The 26,023-nt window shown below is 37.6% G+C and overlaps 2 protein-coding genes across 3 annotated transcripts; one reads left to right on the top strand and one right to left on the bottom strand.

Moving 5' to 3' along the window:
- Window positions 1-1,090: 1,090 nt before the first annotated feature.
- On the bottom strand, window positions 1,091-4,820 carry dhrs7ca (dehydrogenase/reductase (SDR family) member 7Ca). Of its 2 annotated transcripts, none has more exons than XM_034711995.1 (7): window positions 4,312-4,820; window positions 3,800-3,977; window positions 3,597-3,709; window positions 3,232-3,442; window positions 3,038-3,130; window positions 2,128-2,283; window positions 1,091-1,501 (listed from the first exon to the last, which is right to left on the bottom strand). In XM_034711995.1, the coding sequence occupies exons 2-7, from the start codon at window positions 3,960-3,962 to the stop codon at window positions 1,296-1,298; spliced, it is 942 nt and encodes a 313-aa protein (XP_034567886.1). In that variant the 5' UTR covers window positions 3,963-3,977; window positions 4,312-4,820; the 3' UTR covers window positions 1,091-1,295. The 2 variants fall into 2 exon arrangements, with proteins under 2 accessions (XP_034567886.1, XP_034567887.1); XM_034711996.1 differs by lacking the exon at window positions 4,312-4,820 and adding an exon at window positions 4,178-4,247.
- Window positions 4,821-9,023: 4,203 nt separating this feature from the next.
- Window positions 9,024-21,277, top strand: LOC117832732 (splicing factor U2AF 65 kDa subunit-like). The gene is made up of 11 exons (XM_034711982.1): window positions 9,024-9,183; window positions 12,930-13,113; window positions 13,196-13,299; window positions 13,553-13,704; window positions 13,797-13,913; window positions 15,150-15,288; window positions 15,367-15,446; window positions 17,554-17,676; window positions 17,763-17,849; window positions 20,143-20,385; window positions 20,845-21,277. Exons 1-11 carry the CDS (start codon window positions 9,135-9,137, stop codon window positions 20,974-20,976), a joined length of 1,410 nt encoding a protein of 469 aa, XP_034567873.1. The 5' UTR covers window positions 9,024-9,134; the 3' UTR covers window positions 20,977-21,277.
- The last annotated feature ends 4,746 nt before the right edge of the window (window positions 21,278-26,023 follow it).

Here is a 26,023-nt window from a genome sequence, read left to right as displayed (position 1 = left end):
GTACTTTATTCATCTCCAAATGGGGAAATTCTGGCAGATACAAATTATAAAAATCACATAAAACAAGTAATTCAGGTGTCTGTCAGCTCATCTCGGCAAGTGAGTTATGAAGCCTAATGGCTGCAGGGATGAAGGATTTTCTGTATCTCTCAGTCCTGCAGTGCAGAGAGATGAGCCGTCCACTGCTGCTGTTTCTCTGGTCCACAAAGAAGTTGTGAAGTTGATGATCTGTGTAATTTAGAATGGCCTCTAGCTTCTTCTGTGTGCATCTCTCCACCACAGCCCCCAGTGAGTCCAACCTGGTTCCAATCACAGTGCCAGCTCTTTTCACTAGTTTGTCGAGTTGCCTCGCATCCTTGTGTTTTATACTGCTTCCCCAGCAGACTGCAGCATAGAATAACACACCTACCACCACAGACTGATAAAACATCTGCAGCGTCTCACTGCAGATGTCTAGGGATCTGAGCCTCCTCAAGAAAAAGAGGCGGCTCTCTTAAGGGACCAGTCAAACTTGTTGTCCAGGTGTACACCTAGATATTTTTAGATTGGCACTACCTCGATGTCCACCCCTCGAATGTTAACTAGCTGATGGCAGAGCCTGGATCTTCGGAAATCTGTATCATTTCCTTTGTCTTTGAGGAGTTCAGTAGGAGGCAGTTTTTGTGACTCCAGTCACTGAAGGCTTTTATCAGATCCCTGTATTCAGATTCCTAACCATTCCGGATACACTCCACAACAGCAGTATCATCTGATCATCTGATATCATATTTCTGGATGTGGCAGAGCTCAGAGTTGTATTTGAAGTCCGCGGTGTACAGTAATGCTGTGTAATGCTGTAAATAATGAAATTGTAAAAATACTTGATAATGTGATGAGAGAAAAGATAAGAATAAAAAAAATCTCTACACTTATATCCTGTCATTAAAGTTCCAATGTTATCAAGTGCACATTTTCAAAAACAAATTCAACATTTTCTTTATTTCTATGTTTATTCATCAATTGGATGAACATTTTATGAATGTTAAACTGTAAATTATGGAGAAAATATTTTGATGAAGAGGTTTTTTACAGCAAAATAAAAGGTGAAAAGCAGTGTGTAAATGTTTTTAATTAATATCTTTCATTAAAGTTAAGTTATATGAAGCACAAAACATTTATGTTAAAATATGAAAAAAACTAAAGATAGCTCATGTTGTTTTAACCTGCCTACGATCTCAGACTTGCAGGAGTATTTCTTCCAACACGTATCAGCCTGACCCCGTCATATCATGCAAACACATCACATGCCTGCAGCTCTACATGTTCTCGGAGGCAGCAGCGTGGTTCACGCCTGCAGCCATCACAGCGAAGAAGACGTTGGGGAAGAAGGACCTGGCGTAGAGTGCCACCTTTGGGAGGGAGGGAGCAATCAGCACCTCCTTTTTCTTGTTACTCAAAGTCTTCACGATTTCTGCCACTGCTTCCTCTGGAGAAACACCAAGAGGTTTCTGAGAGAACAGAACTGCAGAGAGAGAGGAGAGAAAGCATCTGGTAAATTACAGATTTTAAAAAATATATATATTTGTGTACAGTACGTGTATAAAAAAAACGCTCCAACTACCATCAATCCTGGAAATAGTCATTTAATATCTAATGTGTGCAACACTGCAGATGGAGAGGAGGATAAAATATTTCACCCATTAAATGTACTAATTTTCATCCTTACAAAATATGCTCTAACTCTCAAAGCTAACCAATCTTTATTAAGCTAACTGGTTGTCATTTTTTGTATGCATAGGGGCAATTTGAAATACTATATCAAATATCTAACATGACTTTTAACCAAAGATAATCAGAGCTAACTCAAACATTGGGGCTCCCCATACCTCTCTTTTCACCAATGGTTCATCCTCTGAGATAAACTATCATAAATAATCACACTACTATCGACAAAACAGAAACCAAATCTGCTTATTTGTGATGGACCAAAGTGTTGGTTTTGGGAGACTAAAGTCCTGATTATCAAATCACTGAGAATCATCCCCCGGGGAGCAAGAAAAAACATGCCAGTCTTTCAGTTTTTGTACTAAATGTTATTTTACAGTAAAATAAATCATGATGTTGTTGCTTTTCTTTGATTTGACTCACAGGAGCAGATAGATCTGGAGGGGGTAGGTTCGGTGTTTTCAGAGGATGAGCGACTGATGAAGGTGTGGTTGATGGTGCTCACGGAGATGCCGTACTCTTCCACCTCGGCTCTCAGACAGTCAAAGAATGCCTGAACTGCATGTTTGGAGGCTGCGTCTGCAAAAATACAAAAATAACAAAGATTTTGTGGCTGTACAAGATACAAACGCAGAGAGCAACCAGAGCTAGTGCGGTTCACCTTATGGGGGACTTGACTTTCTGTATAAAATGTCATGGCAGTTGGCCCGATAGTTGCAGGCCCCTGAAGGTCATGAATGTTTCAACTAAACTGTGCACAAATCCATCTGATAGATTTTGACATATAAAGCTACTCGGACCTGTTTGTTCTCTTGATTCTAAAAGCGATGTTTAGGGTTCATCCACTGGGGAACATGATTTTCTGTCCCAGATTTCATGGCAATCCATCGACCACTTCAAACATCAGCCTCTGGCCTATGCTAGTAGAAATGTCAGAGGACCATCAAACTCACTGTAATTCATCCTCAGGCGAATATGAATGTGCTACTGAAGTAGTCAGTTGCAATATAATAATTTTTGCTTGTTCAAATGCTTCACCTACCAACCATATTCAGATTTTCAAAGGAAATTGTTAACTAGGAAGTGGCTGAATGCAAATGTAGGCTATGATCTGCTGTTGATAAGTTTTCAAATATGTTATGTACCACAATTTGTCTGATTATTGAGGTTGATAGAAATTTAAGATCTGAAAGACAGCTGTGACTTACCACCTTGCATTTGACATTACAAGAAGATAGCCCTTGTGGGTATATGCTGTATTGTACAGGTTAGGCCTATAACACATTGTCAGTGTTTATAAAGAATATCAGTGTTACCAAAACTCTAAACTCACATGTAGTTCGAAAAGGTATGGCTAGTTTCCCCTGGATGCTGTTGACCAGAAACAAGTGACCTGTTCTCCTGGAGATCATAGACGGCAACACACCTGAAACAAAAACTTGGTGAACACACTGCGTACACAGCGACAGATTAAATGGCAGCACCTTCCCTTCACACTATTGTGGGGTTCTGATGTTTCTGGTCTACCTTTGGCAAGCGTGGCCGGTCCAAAGTAGTTGTTGTCCATCAGCAGTTTGTCGGTCACCAGAGACACAGTCTGAGCGGGGGCTTTCAGCTTCATGCTGCTGTTGAGGATGAGAACGTCAAGGCAGCCATAACACTCAAGGATCTCCTCGATGGCCTCATGCAGGCTGTCCAAGTCCCCAAAATCCAACAGAACCAGTTTAGGAGGAAATGTCTGAGGAGGAACAACTGTTTGAGGTACTTTAATTTAAACACATTGGATTAGTGCTGCTCTAACACTGCAGCATCTAAATTCTAATAATGTCAGAAATTGTGACATCCATCAGGTATCACACTAAGGAATCTGTCATCTCCTCTTGCACACCTACCAAAGTTGGGTCTGAGGCATTCGCCAAGTCATCAGCAAGTTCTTCAAGTTTCTCCCAGCTTTTCCCACAGAGGATCAGCCTGGCCCCTCCTCTGTGAAACACACCTGCACACTCTGCAAGAGACGACAAACGTTTGTTTTAGAATTCATAAATCCAAGCACAATGCAGACGTTTTGTTTTTTTAATGATATGGTTTGCATTACCTTTTCCAAGCCCAGATAAAGAATCAGAGATAACAACCACCTTGTTGCGTACAGATGTTTTGGACAGCAGACCTATCACCACTCCGTACAGGTAAAAAAATCCAGCTGTCAACACAACGACACACGGAACCAGCAGAACCGTGGTGGTCCACACCGGATCCATCTCCTTAAGGAGGTCCTGGAAGAGTTTTGATTTTTAGTTAAATACACACAGCCTGTACAAAATATTAAAGGAAGAGTTCTGTGTTCTGGGAAACATTAAATCTCCTGTGAGGAGTTTTTAGTTTTTAGCTATTTTAAATCTTGCAGTGTGTGATATGTTTGACAGTTAAAGGCAGCCTGAGAAGATTTTGTTTTTTGTCCAAAAACACTACTTACACATGTACAGGACAAAACAAGTGAAGAGTTATAAGGTATTGTTTTGTACACAGGGGGCGCTTAATTCAACACAAACAGAATGTTCCTCACAGGAGCTTTAACTTAAGTATGTTGTACGGACTATCTTAGCTTACCACAAAGACTTAAAGTGGAAGAGTCCAGCCAACTTAGCTCTTACTGTTACAAAATCAACCACCAGCAGCCTGGTTGTTATCACCCAGGTTATTAATGCTTTGTGGGATTGAGTTGTTTGATATAAAACAAGGATTTTGTGTTTTTTCTCTGACTAGAAACTTCTGGAAGTTACTCCCAGCAGAGAAACAGTACGGCTAACAATCCTCCCTAAAACAGCTAGCTTATGCTGAGGTCAGACTATGTGCTATAAATAAATAAGACCAACACAAATAGGTTCCTTTAAATTAAACAAAGCTTTACAAAGATATAGGAGGAATCTAAACCACTGATGCAGAGCAACTGAAAGGAAACAAAAATATCTGGAAAGAGCTGTCCAATGTCCAGAGGACAATCTTCTTATAAGAACAAAGGAGAAGGGTAAAAAAGCAGGAGATATTTTTTTATGCTTAGGCAACCAAACAACGCAGAGAACATTAGGGAGAGCTAATGAGTCAGCAGCGGGAACTGGAGTCCAGGAGTACATATGAGCTCCCCACACCTGCTCCCAATCAGGAGTAATCAGGCACACACACCTGACCCTGCACCGTGATGATTACCTCACAGAACTGACTGAGCACTCCGCACAGATAGACGAATGCAGTATAAACACTCAGTTGGCAGTTCATTTGGTACAACTAGCTGAAATAATGCTGTTAAATACATCAGGGTTGAAAAATAAAGGGAATTTTCCAAATAGGAAACTTTTCATGGGAATTAACGGGAATAAACCAGGAACTTATTAAGTCGAAGGTTGGCTCTTGATAGGGAACTTAAATATAGTTGAGGAAAATATATTTTAGCATAAACCTGACTAAAACAACCAGATTTCATGCAAGCAGTTGAATATCTATGCTATTGGTCAATCACATGCACATAGCCCACTGCTCACTGCAGGGCTATTGAGACCACGCCCCCTACATGCACTGTGCATTCCTCCATCACATGCACAGATGATTTCTAGAATCCTGCAGAGGCTAGGCTTGAGAAGCTTGAGGGAAGATGCTTTTTTATTTGCATGTTGAATGGGACTTTTTTGGAGGAAGAGGGCCTCTTTTCATTTAACATTTTGAATGGCATTTTTGTAAATTTTTAAATGAGTTCGGTCAGGGGGATGAGTAATATTTAACTCAACATTCATGTTTTTGTCCTTCAATGAAAGAATTGATTGTTCAATAAAATATTTAACACTTGATAAAGTTCTACTTACAAATAAATCTGTTTTAATTGTATTATTTTGGATGGATGTCTGCTTATAAAAAACAAATATTAATGCTTGGATATGATACCTTTCCATTAAATTACCCTCATTCCCAGGTAATTCCCATAAATTCCCATGGAAAGTTTCCAATTTGGAATATTTCCAAAATTCCCCAGCTTAACTTCCCATGGAAATTTAATGGAAACTTTCTGGAAATTGTCCACCCCTTGGCAACCCATAGTCTGATACAGTGCTCTCTCCAGGTGTTGTCTAGCCCATTCCCTCTTCATTCCACGTCATCGCATTGGTGGTGATGTTTTTCTGGGCACCACTGTGTAGTCTGTTATATCTTTTGATCAGGTCACGGCACAAATGTATGGCTCTGCAATCGCCTAATCTGACACAGTGCCCATCATAATACATGAAAGGACTGTGTAGTCTGACCTCAGCATTATTCACTCTTGTGTTTTTCTATGATTAATGAACAAGATATATGCCACATTAAAGATTTAAAGATAGAAGAATGGCATCAATCCTTGAATATGAACACTGTTAATAAAACACAAATGAAAACAAAGGAACGTTTTTGGCTCAAAATATAGAACTCTACATTAAAGACACAGTTAGCAGTGTTGAAGTCGTCATCATGGAGGTCATGTTAGCTAACGTGTTTTACTCATTGAAGCATGTTTCAATAGTAAAACATACTTTACAGATGAATATTAATCTTCTGGGGATGCAGATGAGATGGGATGAGATGTCTCAATTATATTTTTTTCATACCCAGAAGCTCTCCGGCTCCGTAATATTGGACTCCATCTCACCCTCTACAACCATTTTAATCAAACTAATCTCTGAAATAAAAACAGACAAGACATTTAACCACAACCTTACATTATAGGTTAAGTAAGAGGGTAAAACCACATCAGTAATGTGTCCAAATAAGAGAAAAACATTAAACTTGTGAAAATCATCACCTCATGTAATAAAGTTTATTTTTTTTTAATAGTAACAGTAGCAGTGCTTTATTCAGGATTATTGAAAACAGAGATCAGATGTCAAATAACCTAGGTCCCTGATATCATCTATTAATTGAGAGTTATTTAAATTACCACAAAGACATGAACATTTCTGATAAAAGACGACAACAAAAGGACAAAAAGACTGACAGGAGACACAAAACAACCTGAAAGAGACACAAAACAGCCACATCAGAAGTGAGCATAAACTACAAGTAGACATACAATGAGCAAAGAGAGTCAAAACGGTTTTAAATAGAAAAACACTGTGACAACAAAGACACAAAACAAGCAACACAACAACAATACTACCTGCAGTCTGATGTTCAACCAGCAGATAGGCTTTTATTGTAAACCTGGATACACTGTTTTTTATTACACATCCCCCATAATGCAGTCTATCTTCTCATCATAAAGACGACTCTCTTTGTATTTTGTTTCACAGGCTGTGTGAAGGTTTAAAGTTTGGCACAGCAGCTCCGGCTGTTCAGGAATAACTTCTAAATATAAACTGTTCCGTAAATAGGTTCAGTGTCTGTCACAGAGAGTCACAGTGAAAACTAGCCAGAGAATTCAACCACAAGACTGATGTAAACTCAATACAAGACTGAAGAGGGAAGGAAAAGCGTCATGTTTAGAGCTGCAGCTGTTTACTGGAAAATTGAAAAACAAAGCGTCACTTTAAAGCTGAATGACATTTTCACCTCTTTCTGACAGCTGATCTTTTCTAACTCACCTCAATGTTTCAGGAAATTAAACAGCAGAAACACTTACTGTGTGTAAGGTATGTCAGGTGTACCAGGTGTTGCTTGGTGTTGTAGTGTCCTGGTTCTGTCCTCTGAAGTTCTGCAGTCTCAGCAGCTAGTTCTCACCGCTCCTCCAAGCTGACAGATCCCTCCCGCTGCAGAGACACTGAATGTGAGCTGAGCTCTGTTTTTAGCAGCACAGCTGACCCTGAGACTCTCCATGTATGTTGTTCACATGTCTGCATGTCAAGAGTGAAGGGGGGTCTTACTTCAACCCCGTAGAACTGTAAAATGAATTATATACAATCAAATCAATGAAAAACAGCAAGTCATGTGTTGTCATTTTTTAGATAAAACAATTCAACTTCTTTCCCGTCTCATTCTCTCCTCTCCTATTCCTTGTTACCTTCTTTGTTTCCTCTTTCTTCTTCCTTAGCTTCCTTGTTTCCTTTATCGTCTTTCTTTCCTTACTTATTTCATTTTTCTTCTTCCTAAACTTCCTTGTTTCCTTTACTTCATCACCTCCTTTTTTGTTTTCATTTTCTCCATCCTTTTCTCCCTTGTCTCATGTCTTCCTCTTTAACATCATTTTTCTTCATTCTTTCCTTCCTTATTTCCTTTTTCTTCTTCCTCACCTTCCTTGTTTCCTTTTTCTTCCTCCCTTCCTTCCTTGTTTCCCTTTTCCTCTTCCTTTCTTTCCTCGTCTTCTTTTTCTTCTTTCTTTCTCTTTTTTCTTTCTTTCTTTCTTTTTTCCTAATCTTCTTTTTCTTCTTCCTTTCCTTCATCATCTCCTTTTCTTGTTTCCGTTTTCTCCATCCTTTCCTCTCTTGTCTCCTTTGTCTTATTCCTTTACATCCTTTTTCTTCATCCTTTCATCCCTTGTCCCCTTTGACTTCTTCCTTTCCTTCACTATCTAACTTTTCTCTTTCCTCTACCTCCTTGTTTCCTTTTCTTCATCCTTCTTATTCCTTTATTTTCTGTACTCCCTTTTCTACTTCTTCTTCTTCTTTTATATTTCCTTACCACTTTGTCATCATCATCAGATTTAATGAAGTACTTTTAATGTAGTTGTAGTTTGTTATTAATCTGACTATTATTTTTAACTCAAACATGTTCTTTGAGACAAAGGACTGCTTGAGTCAGTCAAGAGCAGCAAAAAGTATCCATGGAAAAAGTTGATTTGGTGAGTCATACTCCCCTTTTGCATTTAATTCTTATTTTGCCTGTTTTTTTATGTAAAGAGCCAAATTGTTGTTTCTTTGAGGTTTATTCATATGAGGTTACATAATGATACAGTAAGGATTAAAGGGATTATACACACTTTCTGCATTTCCAGTCGAATCAGAATCAGAATATACGCTAATTTCACACATCATGCTCACACCACCATGGCACCGTGCACCTGTCCCTTATTTAGTAGTGAGAAAGTTGGTAACCCTAGATCTGAGGGACATTTTTATCAGTAGATTCAATGTGTGCTTCGGTTAGAGGAATGGGTGGGACCTTAACATTGTGGCTCCATGTGCCAGATTGCTTCTGTTTATGCACAAACTTACATCACCTGTGCAATGTGTCTTTAATGCAATGGGAGGGGATGGGGCTGCACTGTCCATATTGATCGATGGTTTTGAACAGGTGGTATGCATGCTGTATGTGTCAGTATTTTTATTTTGAAGGGGTCAAACCGGACGGTGTGTGTGTTAGTTGTGTCCACATTGACACCGGTCAGATCTCTGAGGTGTTTGCTGCACTGTCACAGCGGACTAACCGGCTGATCGATCCTCACAGAGAGGATATATTTTTGTACCAAAACGGTGAAAATGTCGGATTTTGAGGAGTTTGAGAAACAGCTGAGTGAGAACCGGCAGGGTGAGTATAAACGCTTGGTGTTTGGTCTCTGTTAGCTTTCAGTGCTAACGTTTGCTCCTCAGGATTTATGAATGAATAAAAGGAGCTGATTGAAGTTTACACTGAGTGACTCAGCGGGGTTATCAGGTGAGCAGTGGAGCATTTAGCTCCATGTTGGTGTGAGCTCATTATTGTAAACCCTTCATACAGCTGCTTTTTATTATTACTGTGTGAGAAATGAACGAGGTCTGGTCACCTGTGACACCTCACGCTTACTTCACCTGTCTGTCTCCTTCCTGAGAAAGCGTCCTGCCAAACTCCATCACAATATTTCATTACTATCCCCATGTCTGCTCCTGCAAAGAAACACGAGGGTAAAATAACTTAATTTAACATTTTATGAAATGTCATGCTTCAGTTTTATATTCGGTATAACTTCTTCAGATTTGATTTATGTTTTTAATAAAGTAAATACAAAATCCTGGTATTTATATTATTATAAAGAATAATTATTGTGATGAAATATAACTCACTGAATGATTGATAATAATTTTTGACAACCTAATTTTTTAAACTCTATTTATGAAGCCACAATAATTAGACATTTGGACAAACACTAAGCAAATAAAAAATAGACAAAAGTTACGTTTAACTTGAAATTATGTATTAATTAATTAATTCAAAGTAATATCAAACATATAGGAATATCAATGTAAAAATAATAGATTAATAGATCTCAATATTTCAATATTTTCCCAATGTCTGCTCCTGAAAAGAAACACGAGGGTAAAATGACTTAATTTAACATTTTATGAAATATCATGATGCAGTTCTATATTCGGCATAACATCTTCAGATCTGATCTATGTTTTTAATAAAGTAAATACAAAATCCTGGTATTTATATTATTATAAAGAATACTAGAAATGTAACTGAATGATTGGTAATAAAGTTTTGTCATGTAGCATTATGCTACATGGCATCACTATCCAATCCATTCCAATCGGGCAAAATAATCAGAAAAAGGCTGCCAGATGTTGAAAATTTGGTAAGATTGCCCATCATGCCATACCGGATTTTCTCCATGTGCAGTACACAGGTGAGGTCAGATAGCCAGGTCTTGAACTGGGGCACAGTGTCAGACTTCCAGAGATTTAATATAACTTCCTTGGCAATTACCATACCATACATGATAGTGCTCTGCACAGAGAGACGTTGATTATATAAAGATGGAGAATACCCAAATAATGCTATCTCAGGATCCGGTTTGAACACACAGCCATACATTCCTGAAAACCAGTTGAATATCTCACACCAAAAGGTATACAGCCTTGGACATGTCCAAAAAAGGTGGGCCAGGGAGCCCTCAGCAGACATAATAAAGTTTGATAATCATTTTTTTTATCTCTATTTATGAAGCCACTATAATTAGACATTTGGACACACACTAAGCAAATAACAGATAGACAAAAGTTACGTTTAACTTGAAATTATTTATTAATTCATTAAAAATAATATCAAACATATAAAAATATAAATGTAAACATAATAAATTTATATAATTATTTAGGAAAAAAAGATCTATTTTGTCAGTGCTCTTATGTAATGTGTTTCACTTTGTTTATCTAATAATCAAGGATTTTCTAGAAGCCTCTGCACCAATGTAGAGTATTAAACAAGGCATTTGAACATGTCACCTGTTATTTTACACAACTTTCTGAGTCTTTTGAGTATAAAAATCAAATAGAAAATGCTGTCAGAGTAACTGATACATAAAAGGGTAAAGTGGTAAAGTTTCGACAAATGTACAAAAGAACATTTATAGACACAAAAAGGTTAAAAATCGAAGGTAAAATATCATGTCTTTAAAAAAATCACATCCAAAATCTTTCCTTTAATGCAAGCAGAGCTTTAGATCTGTGCAGAAATAAAAAGTTCCTTGTATTGATTATTTTAAAGGTCTATAAACCTGTTGAAGCTGACATGTTTTGTCCTGAAAGAAAATATTATTGAGTGAACACTAAACAGCATAAAACTAAAACTAAAACTAAAAACACAGGAGGAATCAGAGCTTTGTAATAACACAGAAATGAGACTTTTCTGAGGTGTGATGATCTAAACAATGTAATTACCTCATCTTATTTCCATTCAATGTTAAAGTGGGAGTTAATTTCAGTCATTTTGGTTTAGTGTTGGGGTTCTGCTCACGGTGTCTAATTCACAATTCACCCACTTAGTATATATCATCCTGCTTATTACCCAGTGTTACCAGGAGACAAATTGACGACACTGACAAGTTGACCCACAATTTTGATTCACAAATGATATTATTAGTTAAAAAATGTTTGATTTATACAGCAGATGTAACACTATTGACATTAATAATCAATGGTGGACAAAGTACACAGCTTCATTACTTAAGTCAGAGCATAGATCCTCCATGTCATATATTACATCAATACAAGTGAAAGTTGTTCAGTCAAATTATTACTTGAGTTAAAGTACTGAAACACTTGCTTTTAAAAATACTTAAGTATTCAAAGTACTTATTAAAATATCTCAAAACATATATTCACAAAGCATGAATGCAGTCAAGAATGCATGGGTGCACATTGTTTAATATTAAAAAAGTGAACCATGAAATATAAATGGCAACCAAATAACTACAAGCACAGACAAATTGGTTTAAAATGTTCATCTGGAATTAAACAAGTTTGTTATCTACAGACCTCCACATGCTTTCTCAGGTTAGATGGTGATGTTTGTAGGCTGTGATGAAGTTTGTGTTGTAAACAGATCAGAGTTTTACAACAATACGAATCATTCTTTATTTAAAAAACCTCAAACATGGGTTAAAATATGTCAGTGGTGCTCAGGTAGAGAATCATCATCCTTCTGGGCCATAGCCATCATCACCTCGACTAAATGAACGGACTGATCTGAATAAAGTTTGCTCTGCATTTGCTCTATGCTCAACAGACATATGGCTACCCGATTTCGATAAGCCACAAGCAAGTACTCAATCCATGAGCTGACTGCAAAGCAAAAGTAGTGAGTAACTAGAGCATTGATAGAAATGTAGTGGAGTAAAAAGTATGATATTTGTCTATCAAATGTAGTGGAGTAAAAGTAATGAGTTTCCCCCAAAAAATTAAATAATACTCAGGTAAAGTACAGATACTCAAAAAAAGTACTTAAGTACAGTACTCAAGTAAATTTACTCTGTTACTGTCCACCACTGCTAATGATAGAAGTAATACTGCCATGATAACAAATTATATCAGCCTGCTTGTGCAACAGATTACCAATGAAGGGAACATTTCAGTTCAAAGCCAAGTCAAAATGTTTGCCACAACGTTTACCAGTTTGATGGTAACCGTTGTATGTTTTTTGCCACAGTGTCAACAGGCAGTGGTAACATGTGTAAGAATCCTCCTGTGGACTGATGTGATATGAAGTGTATGATCAGGTAGCTTTTACTGTTGAGAATGAATCACTATTGTTATAGGGCTATAGATTTTTGACCAATCAGGATCAAGTATTTAACACAGCCAATTATAATGTTAGCTTGTCTTATTAGTTCTATTAATTTTTGGGAGATCCATTTAATTTGACATCTTTCTAGAATTGATGTAAGCGTTCTCTAGAATTAAAGTCATAAATCTGACAGAATTTTTTTTAGCAACATTTATTGGATGCATGCAGATATACAGTATTTACCTGCCAGTCCAGAAGTCTCTTAATCATTTGGTACCTTTTGATCGCAGAGAGAGAGAGAGAGCGCCACAAGAAGAGGAGTCGCAGCGCATCTCCTGCTCGAGGAGACAAACACCGCAGTTGGAGCAAAGAGAGAGGCAGCCGCAGTCGAGAGAAACGCAGCCGCAGCCGAGAGCGAAAGAGCCGAGACCGCCGCAGCTCGTCCAGGTCGTCACGGGAGCACAAGAAGCACAGGTACATGTCGGAGCGAGCTTTTAATGTGAAAATATGCTTCCTGTGCCGGATAATTTTGTGAATATTTTTTGTCGTCTCACAGCCACTCTCCAAGGAGAACAAGGAAGAAAAGAACGTGTAAATACTGGGACGTTCCTCCTCCGGGATTTGAACACATCACACCCATGCAATATAAAGCTATGCAAGGTACCAGCATGTGGAGGCAGGTGACTTTGAAGCTCGCCTGTGATTAATCATCAAATCACATCAGTTTCTTCTGATGATGAACACATAGCAGAGGTTTCAGAGGAATCTATATCTGATGGTTAGTTCCTACTCTCTCTCTCTCTCTCTCTCTCTCTCTCTCTCTCTCTCTCTCTCTCTCTCTCTCTCTCTCTCTCTCTCTCTCTCTCTCTCTCTCTCTCTCTCTCTCTCTGTGTCTCTCTCTGTCTCTCTTCAGCTGCTGGTCAGATTCCAACCATTGCTCTGCTGGCCTCATCCACCACCACAGGCGTCTCTGCAGCGCCCACACAAGTCCCCATAGTCGGCAGTCAGATGACCCGACAAGCCCGACGTCTGTACGTGGGAAATATTCCCTTTGGAGTGACAGAGGTGCTGTTTTTTTCTTTTCTTTTTTCTTTTTACACTTCTTGTTCAGATGTTGAATCTGTAGTTACATCTCTCCCTCTCTTTTTCCCTCTCAGGAGTCAATGGCTGAGTTCTTCAACGCTCAGATGAGACTGGCCGGACTGTCTCAGGCTCCCAGTAACCCTGTACTCGCTGTACAGATCAACCAGGACAAAAACTTTGCTTTCCTCGAGGTTTGGGACCACAATTTCATTTTGACATGCTGACAATTTCAAAAGGATATCATGTGAAGGAGTTAAAGGAGTTAGTTAATAATCTTACATCTCTTGTTTTTACAAATAGTGAGACAAGATCCATACCTCCCTCCCTTTGTCTGTTGGATATAAAGCTGCAGCCAATTAGCTTTGTTTGTCAAAGCAGGAAATAGATTGAAACTGAAAAAAAACAAACATATATTCCCTAACAGCATCTGAAGTAGTGATGTGTCGGTCGTGAACGATCCGGCTCTAAGAGCCGGCTCTTTGAAGTGAACAACGGGAGTCGGCTCCTGACAGGGAGCCGTTTTTTTTATTTTTCTCGTCTTTTTCTATTAAAGCCTCACGTGATTGGTCAAGACATGGTGGCGTCTTGACCAATCACGTGTCTACATTGAGCAGAACGGGGAGGGGAGGGGTTACAGACACACACAGCACAGTGAGCACACCAACAGGAGGGAGATGAGAGGGAGAACTTGCGCGACAGAGAGAGAGAACGCACTGGAAAGGTGAAAAAACTAGTGACTGCAGGAAACACAGTAAACTTTAGACACATTTAAATGACAGTTTAAAGGCAGAGTGTTGACTGTGCAAGGTTAAAATATGTCATCAATCAGGGTCCACAAAAAACCTGCAAAGGCACATTAGATCTGTCTATGAAGGATCTCAGTCATCCAGGTCATGGACATTAGAACTGTTTATCCATCAGTGCAGTTAGAAGAACAAAGACAGTGAAGGGAACCTGCTGTTAACGAAGTTTATAAATAATATACAGACATCAGAGATTGGACCTTTTTGTCTAATTGAGATTAGTCTTGTTTTCTGTACCTTATAATTTAATTTCAGTGGAACTCTGCTCCATGTTGAGTATATAAATAAAGCATTTTAAATGATACACATTTGATATAATGTGTGTTTTTTACATTAGTTATTCATTTGACATATAATTTAACATTATTTTAGGTCATACATTCATTCAAACAAGAAAAAATCTTGGGAGCCACTTGGGAGCCGAAAGAGTCGGCTCTTTGTAGTGAGCCGATCCAAAAGAACCGGCTCTCTAAAAAGAGCCGGAATTCCCATCACTAATCTGAAGAATTATTCATATTACTGATTCTACAGATGCTGTTAAAGATTTCCCAGTTTATCATTGTTGTTATTACACATAATCTCTCCACGGCGTCACTCTGCAGCAGGTTCATTTTGTGTCTTCAGTTTCGCTCTGTAGACGAGACGACGCAGGCGATGGCGTTCGATGGAATCATTTTTCAGGGTCAGTCTCTGAAGATCAGGCGACCTCACGACTACAGACCTTTACCTGGAATCTCAGAGCAGCCTGCGTTCCACGTCCCAGGTGAGTTTCTGACACCTGTACGAGCAGAGTGAGGTCATGTCAAACTATAAATATGTTAACATCAGTTGTTTTGTGTAGGAGTGGTCTCCACTGTGGTCCCTGACTCTCCTCACAAGCTGTTCATTGGAGGTCTGCCAAACTACCTGAACGATGACCAGGTATTTACCCGAACACTCACTCCACAGGTGATCTCTGTTTCCTCGTTTTATTCTCACCTGCTCAGGTGTGTGTCACGTTTTTAACATGCAAAATTTTTTTATCACATTTCTTTATGATGACATTGAAATAAATAAAAAAGAATTATGGTGAAGAGAGAAGGACAAATTATAAATAAAAAATATATGTTTCTATCTCAAACAGGAAGTGACCCAAACTACAAAATAAAAGCATAAATACACAGTTTTGGAAAATAAACTGTTAATTCTCAATATATTTTATTCCTTTCAGAAATGTTTAATATATCACACTGTAAGCTTCCACAAGTGTTCAAACTACAAAAGAAAAACACATTTTTTAGGTTTATACCACTCCAATTCCAAAAAGGTTGGGATGCTGTGTTAAAAGTTAAAACTGATTTTGATGGTTTGCAAATAATTTAAATCTAATTTTTAATTAATAATAGTGCGAAGAATAATGTTCCAAAGTTAAAACAGAAACATTTTATTTCATTCTTTAAATTTTTTTAATTTTTTAATTTTTTAAATATGCTTATCTTATATTTGATACCAGCACCACATGGACATGGTGTTGCATCGACTCTTATTATAATAGCTATGGACGTAGGTTTTCAATGATTTGCAGACTTTTTTGTTTACATTTTACACAGCGTCCTCACTTTTTTGGATTTGGGGTTGTAAAGTCAAAGATCGTATTACTACATCATTTCTTTATACATTTATTCAATGTAACATGAATTGTAAAGAAAACTGTGTGGCTCTTTCAGTTAACGCTTCATACCTTTCTTATGTTAAGCATTCTGAGTAAAGAAGGGTAAGAAAAGTCTGACATATTTTCACAGCAGGCTGTTGAATTAACATTTTGATAGTTCTCTGTGCCTGAATTGTATTTTTTTTATTGCCTGGATGTTGTAGAAATGTATTATAGAATACTGAAGAAAATCAGAAAGCTAGAGCGGAAATGGACCAATAGAAAGAAGTCACTTATTTAAATGTAGAAATAAAAAATTTATTCATGTTTTGTTTTGTTTTTTTAGAATATCAAAAGTCTGAATATATTTTTTGTGCATCCACACTTAATCTAAAGCTTTAAGGACTTTTTAATAATTCAATAAATCAGTCAGTCAGATCCTCAAACTGTCATTCTGTCACATTTTTGACCTCACAGAGCACCTGTAGCCTGATGTTTATCATTTATTCTATTTGTATCATTCTTCACTGACTTTATTATTTTGAATTCTTGCAGTCTGTGGTGCTGCGTTGGTATATTTAGCATATTATATATATTATAATTAATTTTCTGCGTTGATACTCACAGCTCTTTCATTTTTGTTCCCTCACTCTGTCCCCAGCTAGGGGCCGTAAGATCGTTAATCTGCGCTCATAATTTGTTCAGTAGTATCATCTACTGCTGCCATGCAACATTAACACAAGGCAAGTAAGACATCTGTCCTCACAGGGACACACTCCTACAGCCCTGCCTCCTCCGGCTGCTTCTTTCCCATCATGCTTTGGAGCGCGTTCAGAGTCTCTGGGATCTGTGGGTTTAGACCTGATCATTAACAGGGTGTGGTTGTTGTGTTGTAGTTGTGTTGGTGGTAGTGGTGGTGGTGGTGGTTCAGTGGGCTTTATTCAGCTTTAATGTATAGGTGACACACATATTCACCTGCTGTGTTTACCTCTAGCTTTCAAAATACAAGAGAAGTAAACTAGTTATCAAAACAGATTATTTTCATGCTCAGGTTGTGGGGAAAGTAACCCACAACCGGATTACCCTGTCTGTTTTCTTTGGCACTTAATTGTCTGTGCCTAAATGATCCACGGTTTGATCCACATCCACATCATCAGAATTTATCCCCCCTCATCTTCCCTGAACCTTCAGATCATTTTTTTTTTTATCTCTGCTGTCTTTTTCTTATTCTTTTTAATCAGCAAAGAAATGAAACACTTGTTAACCATGACAGAAATCCAGTTTGATTCAACATACTTTCATGATTATAAATAGATATGAAATATACTCTACTTACAGTTATATATGTAGACGGTGTTGTTTTCTCTCTCATATGTGTCTGTGCGACTCTCTCCGCAGGTGAAGGAGCTCTTGACGTCGTTTGGTCCTCTTAAAGCGTTTAATCTGGTGAAGGACAGTGCTACGTCTCTGTCCAAAGGTTATGCCTTCTGTGAATATGTGGACATCTGCGCCACAGATCAGGTTACTGTTGTGCCACTTTATGAGTATAAGGGTATGAGCTGGGTAGTTTGATGTGTTGCTGTGAGTTTGTGTGTTTCCTCTCTCAGGCTGTTGCTGGACTCAACGGGATGCAACTTGGAGACAAAAAGCTGATTGTCCAAAGAGCAAGCGTGGGAGCTAAAAACGCTAATCCTGTGAGTACGATGGCAACACACAAAGACAATCAATTAAGAGATCTGTCAATTAAGTTTGAAAAACATGTATGAAGTTACACAACAAGAGTACAAACAGCATGACCAAATACAGTCTACACAACCAATTATAGACAATGGATGAGAATACAGACAACACAATCCAGACTAACCCAATTACAACAATAAACCCATATGCTTGTGTCACAGTTAGAAATAGCAAACCCAAACACAGGAAACAAAGGTCACACAGAGAAAACACAAATACTGACATAAAACCCAATTGCAGATGTCATAATTAAATATAGCAAATACAAACACACACACAAGAAACAATCAAAATACAGTAAACACCAAGCAGCAACCTCCGGTCTAAAAATATGAGTCAATGTGGAAGTGTTAAAAGCTGCAGTTCATTGAGGATCCGCTTGAGGCTGGCTCCGGAAGTACCGGAAGTCACATACACAGGAATGGGAAAAAGACGATCTTTGCAGGATTAATAAAAATGTTTACAGCCTGGTACAAAAGATGAGTGTAGTCTGAATAGCTAATTTCTCGATGTCCTCTCACTGTGAGGGGGGTGAATTTTTTTCTAATTCGGCAATTTCGAAGATCTTGAGATTACTAGTCTTCCAATGAGAGGCACAGCTGCCTGCAGGAACACTGCAGCTGTTGGCTAGGAGGCTCAAAGCCTGCCTCTTTACATCACACTGGCTCAACAGCAGCACTATGGCTGCTGCAGCCGATCTGCTTCAAAACAGCGTTCAGAAACAGATGGGTGACGTCACGGATACTACGTTCATATTTTTTACAGTCTATGGTAAACACAAATACAGACAATAAACCCGAATGCAGATATCAGTCTTACAGCAAACACAAAAAAACGTGGTGCACATACTGAAAACACAAATACAGATAATAATACCAAATGCAGATATCATTCCTAAATATAGCAAACCAAAACACAGGAAACATAGTTCACACACATAAAACACAAATGCAGATGCCAAAATTAAATGTAGCAAACCCAAACACAAAAAAAGGAATGCACATTTGAAAACACAAATACAGACATTTACCTAAATGCAGATATCACTCTTAAATATAGCAAACTCAAAAACAGATAATATAATTCACACACAGAAAACACAAATACAGACATCAAACCCAAATGCAGATGTCACAATTAAATAAAGCAAACAAAAAATGTAATGCACATACAGAAAACACAAATACAGACATCAAACACAAATGCAGATGTCACAATTAAATATAGTGAACCCCAAAACAGACAACATGATCCACATACAGAAAACACAAATACTGACATAAAACCCAAATGCAGATGTCGAAATTAAATATAGCAAACCCAAACACAGGAAACAATACACATACAGAAAACACAAATACGTACATCAAACAAAAATGCAGATGTCACAATTAATTAAAGCAAACCCAAACACAGAAAAAATCCTCCAAATACAGAAAACACAAATAATGACACAAAACTCAAATGCAGATGTCAAAATTAAATACAGCCAACCCAAACACAGGAAAAAATCAACATACAGTAAACACAAATACTGACATCAAACACAAGTGCAGATGTCACAATTAAATATGGGGAACCCCAAAACAGACAACATAGTCCACACACTGAAAACACAAATACAGACAATAAACCTGAATGCAGATATCACTCTTAAATACAGCAAACACAAAAAACGCAATACACATTCTGAAAACACAAATACAGACAATAAACCCGAATGCAGATATCACTCTTAAATACAGCAAACACAGAAAACGTAATGCACATACAGAAAACACAAATACAGACAATAAACCCAAATGCAGATATCATTCTTAAATATAGCAAACCTAAACACATGAAACATAGTTCACACACATAAAACACAAATGCAGATGCCAAAATTAAATGTAGCAAACCCAAACACAAAAAATGTAATGCACATTTGAAAACACAAATACAGACATTTACCTAAATGCAGATATCACTCTTAAATATAGCAAACCCAAACTCAGGAAACGTCCTCCACATACAGAAACCCCAATTACAGACACCAAACCCAAATGCAGATGACTTAACCCCCCAAAAAGATAAAACAAATTCAGATACCAAACACAAATACAAACAACACAGCCAATCAGAAAAAAGCGGAGGCTTCAAATGTTGTGATAATTTCCAATTGGAATAATGCTGTGTCTGGATTTGGGTCCTGTCTCTTGCAGTATCTGTATAGATCTCAGTCTATACCAATGTGTGTTTCTGCAGACCTCCATCATAGAGACCCCAGTGACGCTGCAGGTCCCAGGGCTACAGAGGCTGCAGAACTCAGGCATGCCCACAGAGGTCCTGTGCCTCCTTAACATGGTGATGCCCGAAGAGCTGGTTGATGACGAGGACTACGAGGAGATCCTGGAGGACATCCGAGAGGAGTGTTGCAAATACGGCAGTGTACGCTCAATCGAGATCCCTCGGCCCGTCGATGGCGTGGAAGTTCCCGGCTGTGGAAAGGTAAGAATTTCTGCCTGTCTCATGTTTGAACTAAAGAAGAGAGTTTGTGATCGTAGGGAGGAGATGAACTTCTAGAAAGGCTGAAAGCTACCTGATTTATCCAACCCACAACTCACTGAGCTGTTTCTGGGATTACAAGGAAACTTTTGAAAACCTGATTGTTTAAATTGATTTATTTTAAAGTCTTAACTGCTTGAGAGCTGCTTTGTGACCGTTTTAAAAGTTAGCCAACATTAAAACCAAAATATAAACCAATACTTCAAACCAGTTTGTGTTTATCTTCTTAGTATTTTCTCTTTTAGAAATCTCCTCATTTGCAGAGTGTTTCTTTGTGAAGATGTCTAAACTTTACATTTAAATAATCTTTGACAAATAAACTGAACTCTTGAAATCCCTTTCTCACATTGTTGTACCTTTATAACTCGACTGTCTTGTTTGTTTTGTTGTCGTTTTTTTCAGATCTTTGTGGAGTATGTTTCGTCTGCAGACGGTCAGAAAGCCATGCAGGCTCTGACAGGCCGTAAGTTTGCCAACAGAGTGGTTGTCACCAAATACTATGACCCAGACATGTACCACAGACACGAGTTTTAAAGCACAGCGCAGTCCCTGCTTCATGTTTGAAAGCTTCAGTTTGTTTGTTCCTCTGAGTTTGTGAATGAGTCCTTAGAGACTAGAAAAGACTTGAACCTCATACTCCACTCCACAAACTGGACTGCGAAGTGTTTCAGTTCTAAGCCTCAGTCTCATACCCCCCTCTGTAAACCTTTACTGAGATAAAAATTCTGTAGTATTTATGATATTTGTAGTAGAATGAATGTGACATGTATCTGAAACCTGAAGTTATACTGCCTGATAATAACTCACAGTACCTGTTTATAAAGAATGCACTGTACGAGAAAAACCTTGTCAAATGTTTAGAATCTCTCCTGAGCACAAACTTTAATTATCTGAGAGGAAAAAATGATTTTATTTATTTATTTTTCCAAAAAAATATTTCCCTCTATACATCAAATATAAATGTTCTATAAACCTGTATGATGCTATAACCAGTACTGCTTACACAGATAAATGTTATTTTATCTGAAATAGATTTCTAACTTTATGGTTGTTGGTTGTTTTTTAAACCCCTCCCCCTGAACAACAATTTTTAAACCTTAGCTTAGCAACCAAAGCCAATGCTCCAACAATTACTTCATAAACCGTAGGAGAGATATCCAAATATGGTTGCATCCTGCTCCAAAGGACATCAAAGGGCAGTCGACCAAAAAGTGACATCTACATAGCAGTGTCCATGTAAATACACTCTGCAGTTACAGACCAGAGTAGCTAGCTTAGCACAATGTTGAAAGCCAGGGAGTATGAATGCTAGTCAGTCAGCTAAAAAAGTAGGTTTATAGTTAGTCCTGGATGCTACATGGCTAATTTTAGGAGGTTTGTCTGTCTCTTGAGTATTTATTCAACAACTAACTTAACTAGCTAACTTTTTATGGATCCAAAAGGACTTTAATGTTTGGTATTGAAAATAAATTTTGGCATTGAAAACACACCATGAAACCGAAAAAAGAAACATTGGCATTGAAACACTTGTATTGTAAAAAAATGTAACGGCATCAAAACAGGTGTTGGCATTGAAAACACACCCTGAAACTGAAAAAAGAAACATTGGAATTGGTATTGACATTGAAAACGTTTCACTGAAGTTAAAATCACAGACATGAAATGTTATATTAAAAAAAAATCTAGAAATTAAATAATATAATATTTGATGTCTCAACTCAACTCAACTTTATTTATATAGCACATTTCATACATAAAAACATGCAGCCTAAAGTGCTTCACAGAATAACACAGAGACAGAAAACAACAGCAATGGTAAAATTATAAAAGGCATGATTATAAATAAAATGCTTAAAAATAAAAGAAAATCAACACATCAAAATTAATAAAATAAGTAAGAGTTGAAAGAAAGGTTAAAAAAATAAGGTAGAGTTAACAAGATCAGACAAACTCAAGAAATAAAAAAGATGAATGATTAGATTTATGAAATAAATATTTTTTTTTATAAATAAGATAAATAAATGTAAAAGCATTGATTAAAATAATAAAAATAATGAAGTAATAATACTAATGCAGTCCAGGGCTAAAAATAAACTAATCCTAATTAAAAGCTAGATTAAAAAGGTAAGTCTTAAGTTTACTTTTATGTCTGTGATTTTTCAGTTTCAGGGTGTGTTTTCAATGCCAATACCTGTTTTGATGCCGTTACAATTTTTTTACAATACAAGTGTTTCAATGCCAATGTTTCTTTTTTCAGTTTCATGGTGTGTTCTCAATGCCAACTTTTATTTTCAATACCAAACATTAAAGTCATTGTTTTGGCTCCATAACTTTTAACCCTAAGACAGGGATATAAACATTTTTCCTTAATGTTACATTGGCTTGATGCCAAGCATTTTTCAGCCATGTGAAAGCCAGTTGTGGAAGCTGGTCTTGGAAGCCATTAGGCTAATGCTAGCAAATCACTCCTTCTCATTATTAACTTTGGGGATGCTAACAGATAAACAACAACTTACATCAGACAACACAATGTTACATATTCAGATTACTCAATTTCTCCTCATTTAAATACATGGGCTGATGTTTGATAAACATTAGCTTACATGACGGGTTTCTGTTTGTCAAAAAAAACAAACTATTACAATATCCTAATTTTATGTTCTACTTGGATGCTAACTTTTAGCCGGGACATGCTTGAGCTTTGTTTATGTTTTTTTAGCATAATACCGTAAATGTAGCTGCAAGGTACAAATTAAAGATCTTTTTTAAAACTGCCATCATTAACTTAATGTGAAAGGACAAAATGTTAGCTGAATGAACCTTTTCTTCTCTGTTAATTAAGGTTGCTGAAGGTTAGCTTGTTTGCTGATTAGCTTTTAGGTGACCAGGAGTTTTTCTTTGTCTGTTTGTCTGAAATTTTTTATGTCTTAACACATATAGCAAGAGTAACTAAGGGGAAGGGCTTATTAAACTGTCACAGCTATAATCTATAATTTTTGTTCAATATCAGATTAACATTTTTTTATTTATCTTTGTTTCCATTCAAAATAATGAAGCAGATATGCACATTGTAAGAAAAGCACCTTTAAGTTTTGTAGATAGTTAACTGATTAATATTCAATGCTTTGTACTTGCTGTGATTTTTTTTGCATCTCTAAAAGGAAATATTTTTTAAATAATGACTTATTTATTATAAAATTCTATCTTTGTGCTTTTAAACACAAATTTAAACAGAATATAAACAATAACTGTAATTTGTGAAAATATTTGGACCCCACTGGTCAGCACACAGCTAACAATCTGTTTAAAAGGAAAATGCACTGTATTTGAATGTAGATTATATCAAACAATAAAAATCAGTCACTGTTCTTTAAGAGCTTTTTTGATGGCGAAAAAAAAAAAAAGAAACTTTTTATTTGTTCAAACCCTGCCACTGCCATTGCCTTTAATAAAAGCTTTCATCCACTCTGAGTCTTTGTGAGATTATTCTTCTGACATCTGCTCTGTTTTCAGTGTGGCAAAACTTAAAAAATCTTATTTATGTAACCAGGGGGTTCGGGCATCCACATCACATGCACAGGCTGCAGTAAAAGATAAAAAAATCCAGTGAACGGTGATTCAAAGTTTCATGAGGTGTTTTATTGCAAAAAAGAAAAAACAACAAATATGTCGGTAGGGGAAATGTCTGTATTCTTTACTCCTGAGGATAAATCAAACTTTAATGCTTAACATTTAACATAGAATCTGTAGCTGCTGATGGATGAGCTGTGTCAGGCTGTAAAGGGTTACTCCCTGACCTTTCAGCTTCTTTAAGATAATCAATTTTGGCAGTAGTGGTTGCTATTTATGTTTGCATTTCTAGTGCTTCTCTGGCTTAGGAACAGTGAAATGGAGAAATACTGTATATAATAACTTTTAACTTTTCAGTGGAAGTGTGTCTTGTGTCTGTCCTCTCAGTGTGTGCCAAAGTGTTTTCTGCCCTCTGGTGGTCTGAGTGTGAAACTGCTACTATTTGACCTGTACGGTGGCTGACACAGTTATACATTAAATACAATAATCACGGAAGTTATAGATATTGTTTCTCATTGTTAAATAAATGTGGTCAGTAAGGAATTGTTCCAAAGATGCAGTCATGCGTTTAGAAACATGAAAACGTACAATCAGAATCAGAATCAGCTTTATTGGCCAAGTATGCTTGAACAGACAAGGAATTTGACTTGGTAAGCTGTGCTCCCTTTGTACAAGAATAAAAATTAAAGCCGCAAGCGGCGATGTGCGGGCCCTCGTTCAAGCACCGCCTGATGTGCGCGAGTCCCAGATGTGCACTACCGCCTGATTTAGGGCACCGCCTGATGTGCTGCAGGTGTTGCTGTGCTGCCTAGGCTGAAACTGTGAGCTTACCTGTGCAGTTATCAGCATAGTGTACATTGCAGTACCACCTGTCACCAGTAGGTGCTGCTGTGTCTTTAATTATGTTCTGAAGGATTGTTCATCACAGATCATTATAGAAAGAGTTGGGATCACAAGCATGTTAAAAACATGTTCTGAGAGTAAATACTTCCTGTGTCCATTAGGTGGCGCTATTGATATGACAAACATGTGTATGTATATGAGTTCAGGCTGGGCCCATGATGAAACATGTCAAATTTGGAAGAGATCGGAGATTGTATGTAAATGTCAGTACCATGTATTTCCTGTGGGTGGCGCTATGGCTGTAGTAGACAAACGAGTCCATAGGTATGTTGAGGGATGGACCCTGATCATGTGTATGTAAGTTCAAACAGATTGAGCACTGTATGAAGGAGCTATAAGTACTTCCTGTTTAATGGCGAGACATCAGAGTTTGAGGCGTGGCCACGCCCACATCCATTGACTTAGGAAGAGTCCTTTGACAAATGTTCATCTGCAGTGTGACAACTACATTGTGAGCGAAGCAGGAGTTGATTGGACAAAAACTGTAGGACATGTGATTTTCTGCTGCCAGTAGGGGGCGCTATATGATATTGGTGTATATTTGCCTATAGAGGCGTTCAGGCTGGGGCACTTATAATGCATGACCGGTCTGAGCCTGATCCATTATTGCATATGAGAGATATAACTGTTTAGAGATTTTCAAAATGTCCTCCAGATGTAGCGAGGTGCCACGCCCACACCGATTGACTTAGAGAAATTCTGTCTGATGACTTTTGATCGTTAATGTGTCTGCTTCAAAATGTGCGTGGTTGGGAGTTGATCGGAGCAAAATTGTAGGAGGAGCTTACATAAATACATACTATAGCGGTTGAAAAAATGTACTCCAAGTTTAGCGAGGTGCCAAGCCCACAAAAATTGACTTAGAGAAATTCTGTCTGATAACTTTTGATTGTCAATCTGTCTACTCCAAAATGTGTGTGGTTGGGAGTTGATCGGAGCAAAATTGTAGGAGGAGCTTACATAAATACATACACAAAATAATGGGGTCAAAAACAGAAAAATCAAAATGGCCGACTTCCTGTTGGGATTTCACCACGACGTTAAGAGGATTTTTTGTAGATCTTGGCATGACACCTTACCAAAAAAAATTTCATGCATGTATGTTGAA

Source organism: Notolabrus celidotus, chromosome 20, assembly GCF_009762535.1.
Source record: "Notolabrus celidotus isolate fNotCel1 chromosome 20, fNotCel1.pri, whole genome shotgun sequence".
NCBI lineage: Eukaryota > Metazoa > Chordata > Actinopteri > Labriformes > Labridae > Notolabrus > Notolabrus celidotus.
This window is presented reverse-complemented; position numbering and strand designations above follow the sequence as displayed.

Bases quoted from the DNA above. Each gene is read 5' to 3' on its own strand.
- LOC117832732 (XM_034711982.1), top strand. From the start codon at position 9,135: ATGTCGGATTTTGAGGAGTTTGAGAAACAGCTGAGTGAGAACCGGCAG. The intron at 9,184-12,929 runs GTGAGTATAAAC...TTTTGATCGCAG, and splicing joins GCTGAGTGAGAACCGGCAGG to AGAGAGAGAGAGAGCGCCAC. The intron at 17,677-17,762 runs GTTACTGTTGTG...TTCCTCTCTCAG, and splicing joins ACATCTGCGCCACAGATCAG to GCTGTTGCTGGACTCAACGG.
- dhrs7ca (XM_034711995.1), bottom strand. From the start codon at position 3,962: ATGGATCCGGTGTGGACCACCACGGTTCTGCTGGTTCCGTGTGTCGTT. The intron at 3,131-3,231 runs GTAGACCAGAAA...TTTTTGTTTCAG, and splicing joins ACCGGCCACGCTTGCCAAAG to GTGTGTTGCCGTCTATGATC. The intron at 2,284-3,037 runs GTGAGTTTAGAG...GTATTTTTGCAG, and splicing joins CATACCTTTTCGAACTACAT to ACGCAGCCTCCAAACATGCA.